Source organism: Paroedura picta, chromosome 1 (assembly GCF_049243985.1).
Source record: "Paroedura picta isolate Pp20150507F chromosome 1, Ppicta_v3.0, whole genome shotgun sequence".
Taxonomy (NCBI): domain Eukaryota; kingdom Metazoa; phylum Chordata; class Lepidosauria; order Squamata; family Gekkonidae; genus Paroedura; species Paroedura picta.
Window position 1 is genome coordinate 44310014 of NC_135369.1, and position 17697 is coordinate 44327710.

At 43.0% G+C, this 17697-nt stretch overlaps 1 protein-coding gene across 3 annotated transcripts in view; it reads right to left on the reverse strand.

Annotated features, from left to right (window-relative positions):
- ANAPC1 (anaphase promoting complex subunit 1) overlaps positions 1 to 17185 on the reverse strand; it is a 76003-nt gene extending 58818 nt beyond the window's left edge. For 2 of the 3 annotated variants that reach the window (XM_077336006.1, XM_077335988.1), the window contains exons 1-9: positions 17014 to 17185; positions 15853 to 16089; positions 9784 to 9945; positions 9369 to 9420; positions 9126 to 9229; positions 7403 to 7485; positions 5772 to 5845; positions 3704 to 3852; positions 129 to 349 (exon numbers count right to left, since the gene is read on the reverse strand). In XM_077336006.1, the coding sequence (XP_077192121.1) occupies positions 129 to 349; positions 3704 to 3852; positions 5772 to 5845; positions 7403 to 7485; positions 9126 to 9229; positions 9369 to 9420; positions 9784 to 9945; positions 15853 to 16065 (1058 nt within the window). In that variant the 5' untranslated portion in view covers positions 16066 to 16089; positions 17014 to 17185. The remainder of the gene's footprint in view (positions 1 to 128; positions 350 to 3703; positions 3853 to 5771; positions 5846 to 7402; positions 7486 to 9125; positions 9230 to 9368; positions 9421 to 9783; positions 9946 to 15852; positions 16090 to 17013) is intronic. The other variant, XM_077335997.1, reaches the window with a different exon arrangement.
- Positions 17186 to 17697: the final 512 nt, after the last annotated feature.

Consider the following 17697-nt stretch of genomic DNA (forward strand, 5'->3'; position numbering starts at 1 on the left):
TCCCCAGCTAAAGTGGGACCCCACGGTACTTTTCAACGGAACTGCTTCCCTGTGATGGATTCAGGGATGTGCTATCATCTAGTTTAGCCCTAAGTTGAGGAATGAAACAATGCAAGCTCATCACTTACCTAAGGGCTGCCATGTTGGATATGGAAGGTGAACGAGAATGAATGCTGGGGGATGATGCCGACCTACTCTGACTGTGAATAGAAGAGTAATTCTGGAAAGGGGAACCCACAGGCGAATCACCCTTAGACAGGCTTCTGAGTTGGACAGTGAAAGAACTGCTTGTGGCTGCATGCTGAGGGGTTCCCACTTGTTCTGAAAGCTTTAAGACTGCACTCTGCTCCTGAAAGGTAAACAAATAAAAAATAAAGCAGCCTATGTGATTTAGAGCAGCAAATTTCATACACCTTCTTCAGATAGACTCTGAAAATATGACATGTTCCTGGGTGCCCTGCTATTAAGAGACATCTCAAGTAGAGTAGCACTGTCTGCTGTGATATAACATCAGCAAATGGAGATACCTGAAAAATAGCAAAAACAAACAAACCCCCCCAAACCCTTTATCAGTATCTACTTCCAGGCCTCTGGGGTTTGCTGTACAAATGCAGATAATCAAGATAGGTAGCCATTTTATTCTGTCTGTAGTAGAAGAAAAAAGCAAGAAACCAGTAGAACCTTAAATAAAGACTAATAAAATGTGTGGCAGGCTTTCGTGAGCAACGACTGGTTTCTTCTTCAGATACAGGTAGAATGTGAGTCCATCAGTCCTTATATCTTTGAGAGTGGACTGATTTTTAGGAGCTGAATGATAACATTATCATACTGGCCTCCCTCCTGCACTCAAACCCCCACCCTGGGTTTGGATATTACATCTACAGTTAGCGTTTTTAGAAGTGTTTTAGAAATGCTTTAAAAATGCTGAATTGTGATTTAAACTGTACTGTTCTTATGTACGTCGTTCACTGCCCTAAGTCTAGTTCAGCAGAAAGGTCAGTCTAGACATTCAAACAAACAAATAAATAAATAGCAGGTGTGATTGGATTAGGTGTGGTATGCTAAGGCATGCAGAAATCAGCCTTGCTAACAGGATAAAAAGCTTAGTTCACAATTCAGTCGAGGAGACTGCATTGTCTTTGTTCTCATATAGATCCATCAGTGGGCCCAGCAGCATCAACCATTCCATCTCTGGTTCATACTCTTGCTTGCCCTCTAATATGATTTATGATATCATGTGTCAACAATGCCTCTACACTGGAAAACAGCCAGTCCCTACGACAAAGAATAAATGGATCTTAGTCTGACATTAGAAACCACCACAATCAAAAATTAGTGGGAGAAGATTTTAACCTTCCAGGATATTCAGTCATTGACCTAAGAGAAGCAGTTCTTTTACAAAGGAATTTCAACGAGAGATTAGAAAGTCTGCTGAAACTACAACTGATAACATAACTCAAGACAATGCATCCTAGTCCAGGGTTACCTGTCTTACTAACAATGCTCATTTCTCCATGCATCCTGCTCCTCTGTATATCACACCTAATCCAATCACGCCTGCTTTTGTCATTCACCTGGGATTGTAATTATGCCTGCTATTGTCATCCAGCATCTGAAATTACTCCACTCTCAAAGGTATAAAGACAGATGGGCTCACATTCCAGCAGTATCTGAAGAAGTAAGTAGTCACTCATGAAAGCTCACACCCATTTTGTTAGTCTTTAAGGTGCTACTGGTCTCTACTGATACAAATGCAGAGTTTATTATGCAGCACAGAAGAAACTTGCAAACCATCATATCCACAGAATATGACTGAGGGTTGAAATTTCTAATAACAGGAGTATAATCATTCAACTATGAAAGAGTACATTTCATTTAGGAAAAAAAGGATTAAAAGGGAGACATGACATGGTGTTTATAAAACTGCACAATACAGAGCAAACATTGGGGGAGAACAGAGAGGGTCAACGGATGGCATTGAGAAGGACTAGATTCAGAAAAGAAAAAGGGAAGTATTAAGTTTTACAATGCATTGCAACAAACAACAGTGATGGCCAATAGCACTGGCAATTTCATGAAGGATAGGCAATGATTATTATTATGATTATTATAAGAAGAAGAGTTGGTAACCTGTTTTTCAGTACCCAAGGGAGTCTCAAAGTGGCCTATAATTGCCTTCCTTTCTTCTCCTCACAACACACACCCTGTGAGGTAGGTGGGGCTGAGAGAGCCCTGTTACTGCTCTGTTACAACAGCACTATCAATGCTGTGATGAGCTCAAGGTCACTCAGCTGGCTGCATGCAGAGGTGCAGGGAATCAAACCCAGTTTGCCAGAAGCCACCACTCTTGACCACTACACTAAGCCAGCCAGTTAAATGAAACCTCCGTGTACGGGGACAGTGCGCCATTGCAGGGTGAGGCAGAAACAGGAAGGTGCTGCTATCTTCATTGCTTGGGGCTTCCAAGAAGTATGTGGCAGACAACTGTGAGAAATAAGATGTTGAACTAGATGGACCATTGATTTCATCCAGTAGAGATGGTTATGTTTGGGCTTTGTGAGCAAACTAAGACTGGGCTTAAATGTAATTCCTGCTAGGTGGCGTTACTCTGCTTATCCACTTGTGGTTGTTGGATCTTGCTTCAGCCAAAGAAGCCACTTTATGAAAAAAATGGAATGGAAAAGTACAACACAAGCTACAGCCTAGTTGTATAAAACCAACAAGGCAATGGACAAAGATTCTACCACATGAGGACTCCAGCAATTGATGAGATGAGGAATTATATCCACTGCATTCCATAACAACTGAGCCAGAGCCTACTCAGATTAGAAAACAGATTATGAACCTTTCATTTCCAGTTTGATTGGCTGTTGCTAGGGGAAGAACCCTAGGATTTACCCAACTTTCATTGGTATTGTTAGCAAATCTAATCTATCTTTTTAATGTTTATTTATTTATTTATTTATTTATTAGACTTCTAGCCCGCTGCTACCAGAACAGCTCGTGGTGGGTAACAATGGTCAGATAAAATCCCTGATAAAACTCCACATTAAAAGTTCAGCATACCAAAACCACATGATTGGCGGCAAATAATAACCCTCCCCCCACCTCAGTCCACAGCCCACCACCTACCATGGGTAGCGGCGGCTTGCTTTGTGGACTGGAATAGACGGTTGGACTAGCCCAGCCTGAGGAGGGGCCTCTGATCTTACTTGCTCTGGTCTCAACCAAAGACTCAGTGAAATAGCTCTGTCTTACAGGCCCTGTGGAACTGTACCAGCTCCATCAGGGCCCTCAGCTCACCTGGAAACTCATTCCACCAGACTGGGGCCAGGACCAAATAGGCCAAGCGAACTTCCCTGGGGCCAGGGATCTCCAGCAGATTAGTACCCGCAGAGTGAAGAGCCCTGTGGGGGGCATAAAGAGGCAAGTGATCGCTCAGGTAAGTGTGGCCCAAGCCACGGATGTTCATCTGTGTTTGAAGCTTTGGGTACTATGGCCACCTCCAAGCTAGTTCTGCCCTCCACTTCACTTGTGCAGAACGGAGCAACCCTAGAAAGATGTCATTAGCTGTTCTGACTGTAGATATCTTAATGACCCTTGAGTCTCATTGAGAAAAGCAGACTATGAATAACGTAAGTAAATAAGTTTGCTTGTTTTTAACATTACAGTATTCAGTCTACACATGCAGCTGGTTTCTCACCTCTGTTTTTACTCTACGAAGGGCCCAGATAGCGTGCAAACACTGAGTGGAGTCATACGTCATAACGATGGAAGGCTCAGCATTGAGGAAAACAATTCTCATTGAGTAGTCAGCAACATACTGAACTCTGGCAGAACCAAACAAGCCTGCTAAGTAGAGGAAAGATCTGATTAAGCCTCCAAGAATACGGCACAGCAGACATTATGCCAAAAGGAAGACGGATTGCAGGGACTACTGTAGATATTATGCGATGGCATGCATAGGCTGAAAAAGTGAGCAATCTATGGCTGCCAACAAGAGCTGAAGCTCTAGTACTGAAAATTAACAAAACATCAACAACAGATGGAAACAAAGATGTCTGGTTCAGCAGGTTTATTTATGGACAATAAACAGGTTAAATGCTTGTTAAACACTTACAATTTTTACATCATTTTATTTTGTTTTGTAAACGGCCTTGAGCACATTCTCTAGAAAGGGGCCAAATGTTCTAACTCAGAATTTCCCAATAGCGCAAATTTATATCTCACTAAATAAATTAACAAGACTCTGATTTTAACAAAGCTGGACTGTATCCTGTGTGTGATCTGAGTCACTTTGGAAGCACTATCTTAACAATGCTTCCATTTGTTCACATTTTTGCTCAGGTAGTGCAAGGACAGGTAAGGTCAAAATGTTTATGGAGTACTGTATGCATATTCTTAGTCCAGTCCCAGACCTTATACAAAAGAATAGAGTATCTCTGTTCTATTTTCATTTGCCAGGTTTAATTCTGCTTAGAAAAGACAAAAACTAAGGCTGTGGTAGCACAGGGTGGTAAGGCAGCAGAAATGCTGTCTGAAGCTGTCTGCCCATGAGGCTGGGAGTTCAATCCCAGCAGCCAGCTCAAGGTTGACTCAGCCTTCCATCCTTCCGAGGTCGGTAAAATGAGTACCCAGCTTGCTGGGGGGTAAATGGTAATGACTGGGGAAGGCACTGGCAAGGCCACCCCGTATTGAGTCTGCCATGAAAAAGCTAGTGGGCATCACTCCAAGGGTCAGACATGACTCGGTGCTTGCACAGGGGATACCCTTACCTTTACCTTTTAAGGCTGTGGTGCTAACAGCAGGAGGAAGTGTAGGGAGAGCTAATATGGACACTTGCAAGGCTTTGGAGGAAACAATTTGGTCGTGTTAATTTCACTAAAAATGATGAAAAAGCTATTGTGATTATCGCCTATCCTTTAAGGCAGTGGTCCCCAACCTTTCTGAGGTTGGGGACCGGCAGGGCATCAGGGTGTGGCCCGCGGCCTGCGCGGGCCACGCCCACGCATCGCGCGCACCCGCGGGCCGCGCCCACGCATCGGGCCGCACTCGCGGGCCGCACCCACGCATCGGGCCGCACATGCGGGCCGCGCCCGCGCATCGGGCTGCGCCCACACGGGCGCGGCCGGCCCTGATTCCCTCTCCCCGCCCTCCCGCAGTAAGAAGCTTCCCGGGCCGCAAGCTTGCGGCCTGGGAAGTTTTTTACTGCGGGGGGGGGCGGGGAGAGGGAGCCGCGGCCCGGCACCATGGCCTTCAGGTTGGGGACCACTGCTTTAAGGCAGGGGTGCCCAAACTGTGGCTGTCGTGATATCCATATACAGCTGCTTATTTTAGCCTTCCAGAAGCTAGAATTTTAACCAAAAAACCCCACAACGTCTTATATTGATGAGGAAATCTAGGAGCTAATTAGTGCTCTGAATTCAGTATTTCATTTCTTTATTTAAAAATATTTTCCTTACAAAGCATATGAGACATACACTGTGCTTTAGGGATACTGTCCAAAAGGGAATTATTTAGTTTAGAACAGAAGCCATAAAAATGTCTCAAAGCTTTAGAATACTGTCTGATAATAGCTACTTTAATCCTTCTTGCAGTGAATCCAGTAAAGAACTGGGTAAACTGGATGAATGCAGACCCAATGCATATCATACCAATCATACCATAATTTTAAATGCAATCAAAGGAGAGACCATCCAACATCTGACAAACATTCTGAATACAACTTGAATGTGTGATTTTACTTGTTTTTACAAAATTACATTATTTACCTCCAGATTTACAAACCATTGGTGTTATTTCATCCAGTGGGTGTAGCATGCTAAACAAAGTGGGCAAAGGTTCTCTAAAAAGAAAAATGACAAAACATGTTAAGCACTGTTGTAAGAGCTGAGACAAATACCTTGGTCACAAGCCAAACCTACACACACACCCTTTCTTTTATTCCCTTAGAAGCTCATCAAATAACAAATCTTGAGGAACAGAAGATGCTCATTCTCATTTTTGGACACAAGGGCTAAAATGACTGAAACAAATTTTGCTATTGCCAGAATGATCTTAGGATGCTATACAAAGGAGACAGGGATTCCAGTGTGTAGTGGGACTATTGATCAGTTAGTGGTTTAATATAACCATCCCTTATATTCTCCAAAAACCTGCATTCAACCAAAGCATGTAAAGATGCCTCAACCCTATTAAGGCCACAAGGGCAAATTCTGTTGATCTTTTGATCTTTTGATCTGCCCATATCAGAAATATGACTAATCAACATTCTAACTATGGTTAGATTCTCCCCCAGGATTTTCATTCAAATGAATTTCTGGGTATCACATTACAGAGTCACCTCTAGGTCTACCCTTATCCCTGACTGGTCCAGAATGCAGCAGCCAAGGTTCTTACAAGAATACCTGGAGGGGCCACATCTGGCCCACACTCCAACAGCTGCACTGGTTAACAGCTGAATACCAGATCAGGCTTAAGGTTCTGGCAATCACCTTCAAGGCCATACACAGTCTGGGCCCTGAGTACCTGAGGGACCGCCTCACTACCTATGCCCCCCAAAGAGTACTATGCTCTGCAGGCACTGACAAGTTGGCGATACAAGCTATGGTGGTCCCAGCATAAGACATGGACTAGGTGCAAGAGTGCACTACTGGCCACCCTGCAGCCTCCCCTCTGCAAAGGAAATGCTGGAAGAAATTTCCTTAGGATCTGGATCCCAGTACTCCTCATGAGTAGAGGAGCTGAGTCAGCTTGCAGAGGAGAGGCTAATGTGGGAAACAGCAATATCCATAGGGAAACACCATATACAAGGCTGAAGTTACTGTTGAAACCATTTATAAACTCCATGGAGAACCAGTAGTTTAAGAATTAGCGATGGACTAAGACCAGGGAGACCAAGTTTATGGAACGCACTGGCTGTGCAGTCCTAAGAATTGCCTCTTTCCAAGCCTACTGATTTCAATAGAAGCATGTAACTGATTAACTTGGGCCTGGCACTGTCTTTGCCCAGTCTACCTCACAAAACTATGAGGAGCAGAGAAGGGAAAACCTGCATAATGCATGCCATGCTCCTTACAGGAAGGGAAAGTCATGCATCCTGCTGTAAGAAATGACAGCGCAGGCTTTTAATGTGTTTGTTTTATTCAGATACTATTTTTAAGCAACATGATTTTAATGGGTGCTAATTGAAGAACTGATTTCAATAAAGCAAGCACCATTTTCTTTGTCAGCATCAATTTGTTTATATTCATTCCAAGAGCTATGACACGATTCCAGCCAAAAAACCTCCAAGAAGTTCAATATCATCATAATGGCTTAGGACATTCATTCAAAAATTTTATTGAGGAAATTAACTTTTTGCTGTAATTGTACAGACAACAATCACACATGCTCTTTTTACCTAGTTGGATTTAGAGGCACGTCATGTGAAGAACTACTGCGTTCAAACAATAAGCCATATTTTGTTGGCCAGACATTTGCTACCTGTAGACAAGAAAAAGAGGGAACCATTTTTGTTGGTAAAGTGTTCCATTAACAAAACATTTGTCCATCTGTGCTTTACAATAAAAGGACACTGGCACATACATAGTACAACCTTTTCCCTCCACAACCAACAATGAGTTGGATGTCCTCAAACATTTCCATGGATTGAAGGGCTGCAGTAGAACAGGAGAAGTTTATACTCTGTTGACGGAAATCCTTCATATTCAGTAACTGTCAGCAGGATCTGAGTTAAGGCTAAATGCACCTGTACTACCCCTTTATACCTGACAGTGTATCCAGTATTCTAATAATTCAATACATTTCATGGTATAACCATTTCCACATTCAACTGAAAGAATCATGGAATTAACTTTTAAGAAACTAATTTTTAGTAACAAGTCAGGGGCTGGTATAGTATACTGATTAGAGAACTGGACTAGGACCCATGATGACTGGGTTCAAATCTAGCTATAGAAGCCCACCAAATGACCTTGGACATGTCAGAGTCTCAGTCTAACCTAGCAAGGTGGTTGTTGTGAGGATTAAGTAGAGGAGGAGGGAATGATGTAAAAAGGCACTAGTCCCTGATCAGGACTTCTATACCGCCCCTCACAAAAAGTCATCTTGGGGCAGTTTACACTACACAAGTGACATCAAGATGCAGGAACATTGGGCAGAACAAATGATAAGGTTCCTTAACAAGACATTCAAGGCCAGGAAGAAAGACACAGGAAAATGACTCCCACATGGCTTCAGGGAACCGTGTGAAGATACAAAAAGAACTTGCATGTCACATCTGGTACATATGCCATAAGTTGCTTGTCTGTGCTCTAACCAATATTTATGGATTTTGATCAGATTAGTATTCCCAATAACTATGGCATTCCATCTGTTGACAACAACTCCATGTTTAAGCTTCTGAGGCACAATCATTCCTCTATTGTTTGTAACTTCCCTTTGATATTACATGTAAAAGGCAGGATAGCATGCAGTCCTTTGTGTGCAAGCAAAAAAATACACAGAACTCAATATACAAGGAAAAAGAAGGGAATGTGTGGCAGGACAGTACAAGCCCTTGGGCCCAGTAGCAGGGTGGGGTCAGGGGCTGGAGGGTGAAGTCAGGACAATCTCTGCAACAGGGTAGCTTTGGCACCCTGCCCCAGGGAAGCTCAGAAGGTATGGAGGCCATGAGCAAGCCAGGAAGGGAGAACGATGGCTTTCTGGGCCCCGGATTGTTTAAGGCAAGGCATGACTGGGGAGAGTAGGGGCTCACTAAGAAGCACGGAGCAGAGACAAGGAATGGAAAGCTTAGGTCAAAATACAAGTGTGAAGCTTAGGCTATAAAATGGGAGGAAGGGATAAATGAACAGAGACTAGCTGGAGAAAAAGAAGAGAGAAGATGGCAAATTGTGGCATTGTGGCTGTCCCTTTATGTAATGCTGAGGCAAAAGAAGCTAACTACAAATTCAGGTGTATGGACTGGTAAAGAAAACAACCTGTGTAAGAAAACAGTGATGGGACCAATGATTTCACAGACTCATGGACCCCAGGTAAGATGGTCCACTGCAACCACAGGGTGCTACAGAACTGCATTTCTTTGACCTTAAAAACAACAACAACACACACACACATACATTTACCTGAAAGGGCAAGGAAGCTATGTAATCCTTTCCTTCGATGCTGTGGATATTTATACAAGAGCTCTGCAATATGCAGATACACTTTTCTACTACTTCATTGCTATCTGAAAGATCAGGAAAAGATTAAGCATGACTTCCTTCATTTTTTGTTCACAAAACACAAAACAGGACTAGTTTGTAAATTTGTGTTTGCTAGACAGTTTTTCAATTCCAGATCTCAAATACAACAAAATGAAAACTAACCTCCTGTTTTCTCAGACTTATCCTGGGGTACGGAGAAATCACACCACAGTGCCTGAAATCAAAGTATTCAGTGAGAACAAATTTTAGTTATTTTTAATGTATTTTGAAAATACTCTTCTCCCAGAATCCCCATAAAATGAACATAAAATGAATGAAAATCTGGATTTTCAGATAGTTAGGTAGATAGGGAATTGGTTAGAGAACATACAGATGTTCTCGGTAAGCAAAATATTAAATAGGTGCTGGAATAAAAAGCTGAGGACTACAATCCTCTGCATATTTGAGCCAAAACTCTCACAGATCACAGTGGAACTTTCCCTAACGCAATAATATGGACAACTATTGCCTAGGTCTCCCTCGCCATTCCCTCAATGTACAATTGCATTACATTCTACAAATATTTCTATTTCCATACCTGTAGAACAGGACTGTCGACCGTGAAAGCTTTATAAACAGCAGAAGCTTGGCTTTTACTTCCTTTGCTCCATATGACCATATTTCCAGCTACATACAGCTCTTCATCATAGTCCACTTCTTCTCCAACATCACTTATTCCCTTTCGTAACTGCCAACTTTCCTAGAAGAAAACATAATGGTTAAGAGTATTCTATACCTCAGGCTCACACTGAGGCCCATTAATGTGAGCTTTATATGATTCTTTAGAAGTAGCCAGAGTAGCCAGTCTGATATGATACTGAGACTCTGCAAAAGTCTATCAGGTCTTACTCCGCACAGTAAGTGCATGGTCCCATGTAAACTGTCAGTTTTTAAAGCTACCAATTGAAAACCATGAAAGGAATCTAATGGTAAGCAGCTTTAAGAGCCATAGATGCTGCACACGGAGTCAGAAATCTGGGTGTGATCTTCGATCCTCTCCATAGAAGCACAGATTGCTAAAGTAGCTTGGGTGGCATTCTTCCATCTACATCAAGCCAAGCTATTAGCATGCTACCTGGTCCCAGAACACCTAGCCACAGTGATCCAGGTGATGGTCACCTCTAGGCTGGATTTCTGCAACTCACTCTACATGGGCCTAACCTGATCCCTGACCTTTCAACTGGTGCAGAATGCGGCAGCCAGGATTCTTATGGGACACTATTTGGCCCACACTCTAACAGCTGCAATGGCTACCAGTTGACTACCAGATCAGGCTTAAGATTCTGGTAATTACCTTCAAAACCCTATGCGGACTGGGCCCTGATGATCTAAAAAAACTGCCTGTCTACCTATGTCCCCCCGGCCAAAAGGGATCTTACTACCCCAAAGAGCATTACGTTCCACCAACACCAACAAATTGCTGATCCCTGGACACAGGCAACGTCGTCTGTCAAAGACTAAAGCTAGGACTTTCTCTGTCATGGCCTCCAACTGGTGGAACGAGCTTCCAAATGATACCAGGGCCCTGCCGGAGCTCAAATAATTCCACAGGGCCTGCAAAAAGGAGCTCTTCCCCCAGGCTTTTGGGCAAGACAAGTAAACAAGCCACCAATCATCAACCAGAAGCCCCCATCAAGTGCACAAATAGAAAATGTAACCACAATACAGACAAACTGTTGATTGTTAAATTACACTGTTTCATTACTAGTTCTCACTATTAAATATGTTTATATTTGAATCAAGATGTCTATTGTACTGTACTGTTCTATGAGAGTTACAATGTAAACCGCCATGAGCAGCAAGGGAGGGTGGTAAATTAATTAATTACTGAATAGTTTTAAAAATGCATTTCTGTAGCAAGGCCAAAATTATAAACATAATTATATAAAGTTTTGCAAAATACTATACTATGACATCTATAAAGCTAGTGTCCTTTCAATCCAATGGAATTTAAGAACACTGATTCACACAAAAAATAAAGTGGCTTTGATGGTACAAAGCTCCAAATGGCTATCAGAAACCTACCATTTTAAATTGCAACAGCCAGAACACTAAAAAAAGGTTTTTGTGTGTTGCATTTTATTGACATATTCTACCCTTTAAATAATCCGAACTAAAATTACTATCAGTGAGGTAGAAACAGACATAAGCAGGTGATTTAAAAACTAAACTAAAAAAACACAAAACAGGAAAGTAGGCATTCACAGTGAAATTTTAAATCATAGATGCTCTAAGAAAAAATTAGTTTGAGATAAAGGATGTCTCAGTCTGTACAAGGTTTATTAATCATAAGAATTAAGGCCCCTCCCCAGTTTACCATTGTTTTAAGTATTAAACTAAGACCCACCTCAATTCTTCACTGCATGAGGTATCAACAAAATATAGTTTGCTGCCATTCATTCCCCACATCTAGACATTTTGGACACATACTGCACCATCATTTGTTGCTGTTATGTGCGAAGTCGTGTCCGACCCATCGCGACCCCATGGACAATGATCCTCCAGGCCTTCCTGTCCTCTACCATTCCCCGGAGTCCATTTAAGTTTGCACCTACTGCTTCAGTGATTCCATCCAGCCACCTCATTCTCTGTCGTCCCCTTCTTCTTTTGCCCTCGATCGCTCCCAGCATTAGGCTCTTCTCCAGGGAGTCCTTCCTTCTCATGAGGTGGCCAAAATATTTGAGTTTCATCTTCAGGATCTGGCCTTCTAAAGAGCAGTCAGGGCTGATCTCCTCTAGGACTGACCTGTTTGTTCGCCTTGCAGTCCAAGAGACTCGCAAGAGTCTTCTCCAGCACCAGAGTTCAAAAGCCTCAATTCTTTGACGCTCGGCCTTCCTTATGGTCCAACTTTCGCAGCCATACATTGCAACTGGGAAGACCATAGCCTTGACTAAACGCACTTTTGTTGGCAAGGTGATGTCTCTGCTTTTTAGGATGCTGTCTAGATTTGCCATAGCTTTCCTCCCCAGGAGCAAGCGTCTTTTAATTTCTTTGCTGCAGTCCCCATCTGCAGTGATCTTGGAGCCCAGGAAAATAAAATCTGTCACTATCTCCATTTCTTCCCCTTCTATTTGCCAGGAATTGAGAGGGCCGGATGCCATGATCTTTGTTTTCTTGATGTTGAGTTTCAAGCCAACTTTTGCACTCTCCTCCTTCACCCGCATCAACAGGCTCTTTAGTTCCTCTTCACTTTCTGCCATTAGAGTGGTATCATCTGCATATCTGAGGTTGTTGATATTTCTCCCTGCAATCTTGATCCCAATTTGTGACTCCTCTAATCCCGCATTTCTCATGATGTGCTCTGCATACAAGTTAAATAGGCAAGGCGACAGTATACAGCCTTGCCGAACTCCTTTCTCAATTTTGAACCAGTCAGTGATTCCATGTTCAGTTCTCACTGTTGCTTCTTGACCTGCATATAAATTTCTCAAGAGACAAATAAGATGCTCTGGTATTCCCATCTCTTTAAGAACTTGCCACAATTTGTTGTGCTCCACACAATCAAAGGCTTTAGCATAGTCAATGAAGCAGACGTAGACGTTCTTCTGGTACTCCCTAGCTTTCTCCATGATCCAGCGTATGTTGGCAATTTGATCTCTAGTTCCTCTGCCTCTTCGAAATCCTGCCTGTACTTCTGGAAGTTCTCGGTCCACATATTGCTGGAGCCTAGCTTGTAGGATTTTGAGCATAACTTTGCTAGCATGAGAAATTAGTGCAATGGTGCGGTAGTTTGAACATTCTTTGGCATTGCCCTTCTTTGGGATTGGAATGTAAACTGACCTTTTCCAATCCTGTGGCCATTGTTGAGTTTTCCAAATTTGCTGGCATATTGAGTGTAGCACTTTTACTGCATCATCCTTTAAGATTTTGAATAGTTCAACTGGAATGCTGTCACTACCACTAGCTTTATTGTTGCTCAGACTTCCTAAGGCCCATTTGACTTCACATTCCAGGATGTCTGGCTCCAGGTCAGTAACTACCTCATTGTGGTCATCAGGGATGTTAAGCTCGCTCTTGTATAGTTCTTCTGTATAATTTTGCCACCTTTGTTTAATCTCTTCTGCTTCTGTGAGGTCCCTACCATTTTGGTCCCTTATCATACCCATCTTTGCATGAAACGTTCTCTTCATATCTCCAATTTTCTTGAAAAGATCTCTGGTCCTCCCGATTCTATTGTTTTCTTCTATTTGTTTGCACTGTTCATTTAAGAAGGCATTCTTATCTCTTCTAGCTTTTCTCTGGAATTCTGCATTCAATTGGGTGTATCTTTCTCTTTCTCCCTTGCCTTTCACTTCCCTTCTCTCCTTAGCTATTTGTAAAGCTTCCTCAGACAGCCATTTTGATTTCTTGCATTTCTTTTTCTTTGGGATGGTTTTAGTTGCTACCTCTTGTACAATGTTGTGAACCTCCGTCCATAGTTCTTCAGGCACTCTGTCTATCAGATCTAATTCCTTAAATCTATTTGTCACCTCCACTGTGTATTCGTCGGGGATATGATTTAGTTCATACCTGAGTGGCCTAGTGCTTTTCCCTACTTTCTTCAATTTAAGCCTAAATTTTGCAACAAGAAGCTCATGATCTGAACCACAATCAGTTCCTGGTCTTGTTTTTATTGACTGGATAGAACTTTTCCATCTTTGGCTGCAGAGCACATAGTCAATCTGATTTCTGTGTTGACCGTCTGGTGATGTCCATGTGTAGAGTCGTCTCTTGGGTTGCTGGAAAAGAGTGTTTGCTATGACCATTGTATTCTCTTGACAAAATTCTACCAGCCTGTGTCCTGCTTCATTTTGTACTCCAAGGCCAAACTTGCCTGTTATCCCGGTTATCTTTTGGCTTCCTACTTTAGCATTCCAATCCCCCATGATGATAAGCACATCATTTTTGGGCGTTGCTTCTAGAAGGTGTTGTAAGGCTTCATAGAACTGATCAACTTCATCCTCTTCAGCAGCAGTGGTTGGGGCGTAGACCTGGATCACTGTGATGTTGAATGGTTTGCCTTGGATTCGAACTGAGATCATTCTGTCATTTTGGGGATTGTATCCCAAGACTGCTTTTCCTACTCTCTTATTGATTATGAAGGCTACTCCATTTCTTCTGCGAGATTCTTGTCCACAGTAGAATACCTGATGGTCATCTGAATTAAATTCACCCATTCCTGTCCATTTTAGTTCACTGATTCCTAAAATGTCGATGTTCAGTCTTCTCATTTCTTGTTTAACCACATCCAGCTTGCCTTGATTCATGGATCTGACGTTCCAGGTTCCTATGGAATAAAAATCTTTACAGCATCGGACTGTCTTTTCGCCACCAGTTACTTCCACAACTGAGCGTCCTTTCGGCTTTGGCCCAGCCGCTTCATTCATTCTGGCACTACTCGTACTAGCCGTCTGCTCATCCCCAGTAGCATATTGGACACCTTCCGACCTGAGGGGCTCATCTTCCAGCGTCATATCGTTATGCCTATTGGAACTGTCCATAGAGTTTTCATGGCAAAGATACTGGAGTGGTTTGCCATTTCCTTCTCCAGTGGATCACCTTTTGTCAGAGCTCTCAGCTATGACCTGTCCGTCTTGGGTGGCCCTGCACGGTATAGCTCATAGCTTCACTGAACTACGCAAGCCCCCTTGCCACAACAAGGCAGCGATCCTTGAAGGGGGCACCATCATGCATGCCTCTTATAATCTTACCATGCAGCTGCTGCATGGTAGGAATTTTTCTGGCTCTGCTTTGAATTCAGTTATTTCAGTACTGACCACTACAACTTCTAATTGAAGCCCCACTATTTCACTCTATAAGTCTACTCATTTGCCAAACCAAATTTTCACAATAGAACAGGAAGGGTACAGAGGAGATCAGCAGCATATTACAGGATACCTATAGTCTATTTCCACAAAACAGAGTTCACAAAATGAGGAACACTGAAAAACTCTTACAAAATTTACATGTTCTATATTCCCATGCCTGCTTCTCTAGACAGGGCCCACAGAAGAAGCTTTGGTTTTCTCTATAACATTGTCATGCTGAGACAAAACAATCCAGGGAAAGAACTATTTGGTCAGTTGCATGGCCTGGTCTTCTAAACAGGCCAGACTCCCCACCACCACCACCACCACCACCACCACCACCACCACCACCACCACCACCACCACACACACACACACAAATGTTTAAATTCAGGATAATAATGTGAGGGGGAAGACTGCAGCAGGAATAGTGCACATGGTAATATAAGAGAATATGCAAATTGCATAGGAGTGTGTCACTGTTCACTGGGTGGGTTTGTGTCCTCTCCCTGTGATCTCATCTTATGGAAATAGACACTAGCAGACATTTCTAGAAAAGTAAGCCTCACCAGTATCCCAAACTAGTTTTGCATAGTCATAAATCAGACAAAGTCCCACAACTCAAAATTCCTAAGTGGACTAATATAGCCATTCATTTTATGAGTAAGAGTGGAGGGATCTTACTACTTTGTAAAACCGCATAGGACTGAGCTATTTAACAGACCACAGTATTTTGCTATTGCTACCTTTGGTCACTTGCTGCTTATTCTGGTAAAACTGTGAAGACATGTTTTCTGAACTTTAACAAACCGAAGTCTTACCTTGTGTTTCTCATGGATAGTAACTTCCTGAAGGGATCCCACCAATCCAGCAGCTCCATCTGACGACCAAAGTTCTGAGGCTGGTTGCAGCTGCCGAAGTTGCAGGTTCAGCGCATTAGGATGGTGCTTGCAGTGGTCACGGCCAAAAGGGACAAACTCCTGCAAATCCCCTGCTGCAATCATTGTTACCCTCTCTTCATAGATGTTCGACATGAGTTCCAAATATCAACATTATTTCTGACCAAAATATAAGCAGAAATGATTATACAGTGAATTTTGAGCAAAATACCACAGATTAATATTTTGGCTGCCCTTATCTAACTCCATATGAATCCATGCAAGATAAGGTACTTTGCCCAAGACCATTCAGTAATCTAGCAATTGAAGGCTTTCAACCTGCTTCTCCCAATTGCCTTTTGGAATGTTATGAAAATGCTTGACCAAGCCACATTAGTGTAAATTTGTGCACTAATTCTTGGGAACCAGCTATTATAATAAAATAATACTGCTGCTATTCAATGGCTTGAGATATTTAGCACTGAATTAAATACTCAAGTAGATAATGGAAGAACATCCTTTGAGCAAATGTTAAATCACCAAGAGTACATATGATGATTATCTGGGGTGCACAACTAAGACAGATTAATGCAAATCTATTATTCTTTAACTACTCTATCACATATATATATACACACACACATCATTTATCAGAATTGATATACTTTTTTCAAGAATATCAGTGGTGGACACAATAAAAACAATTCACATTTTATTCTCTTCACCCCCTTGCAATGTATGCTGTGGGGATAAATCCCACACACACTTTATCGTTCTTAAGGTGCTTGAAGTTTCAAAATGCTTTTTAATAAATACACACGGTTACTACTTGTTTCTTTTGCACATTATACAGAGCACAGCACTTTGACAGAAGAGTTGAAAGAAGGGATTCATAATCTTTATTTTCAAAATGCATGTCTGGAAATGTTATTTCCCTTGGGTGATGATTGTAGATTCGGAATCCGCCTGGCAGCTACTACACTGCGTTAACAAATACCGAGTTCAAATCAAGCAGCGTGCGACAGACTGACAGGGCAAGCGGGAATCCACAGGGAAGCGGCGAGGCGCGATGGGCAGGCGCGGGCACCGGGGGAGTGCACGAACCTGAATGACACAGGAAAGCGCGTTCGGCTGCGGGCCTGGGCTCCAGCGGCTCCTCCCGTGCCTCTACCCGGACCACAGCAGTGACAGCAGGAGCAGCACGGTCTTCCTTCTGGTTCTTACACGGGCGCAGCCATCTTGAGACTCCCATCAGCGCCCGCGACGCGGCCAGGGGCGGGATTAAAGCGGCCGAGGCGCTGAAACTGCTGTCGCCGCCGCCACAAGCTGGCCTGCGAGGAGGATGGGGATGGGGCCCCGCCATTGCAGCGGCGAGAACCGAAGACCCTGCTGCCGTCGCTATGGCAACAGATGCGGCCTGGCTCCTGTTGCTACGGCATTGAACGAGGGAGAGGGACCTCGCCGCCCTGTGTTCCTATGGCAACCGCGGACAGCCACGCAGTGCTCCAGGCTCGATTCCGATTACATTTTCCTGCCCTGGAAAATAGCCAGGGGTGGAACCTTCTGGAAGTAGGATCTACAGGTGGAGGACAGCCATTTAAGGCAGGTCTCTACTGTAGTGAGTTGGCGGGGACACAGAAATTGCGTATCCGCTGAATGCAGCATAAGAACAAAAAAGACGGAGTAGGTAAAACTGTCTTGTCCTTTGCTTTTCTCGCATCTGGCCCAACTTTAAAGCAACTTTTTAAAAATTCCAGAAAAATTATGTTTGGCAATCATACAACAAAG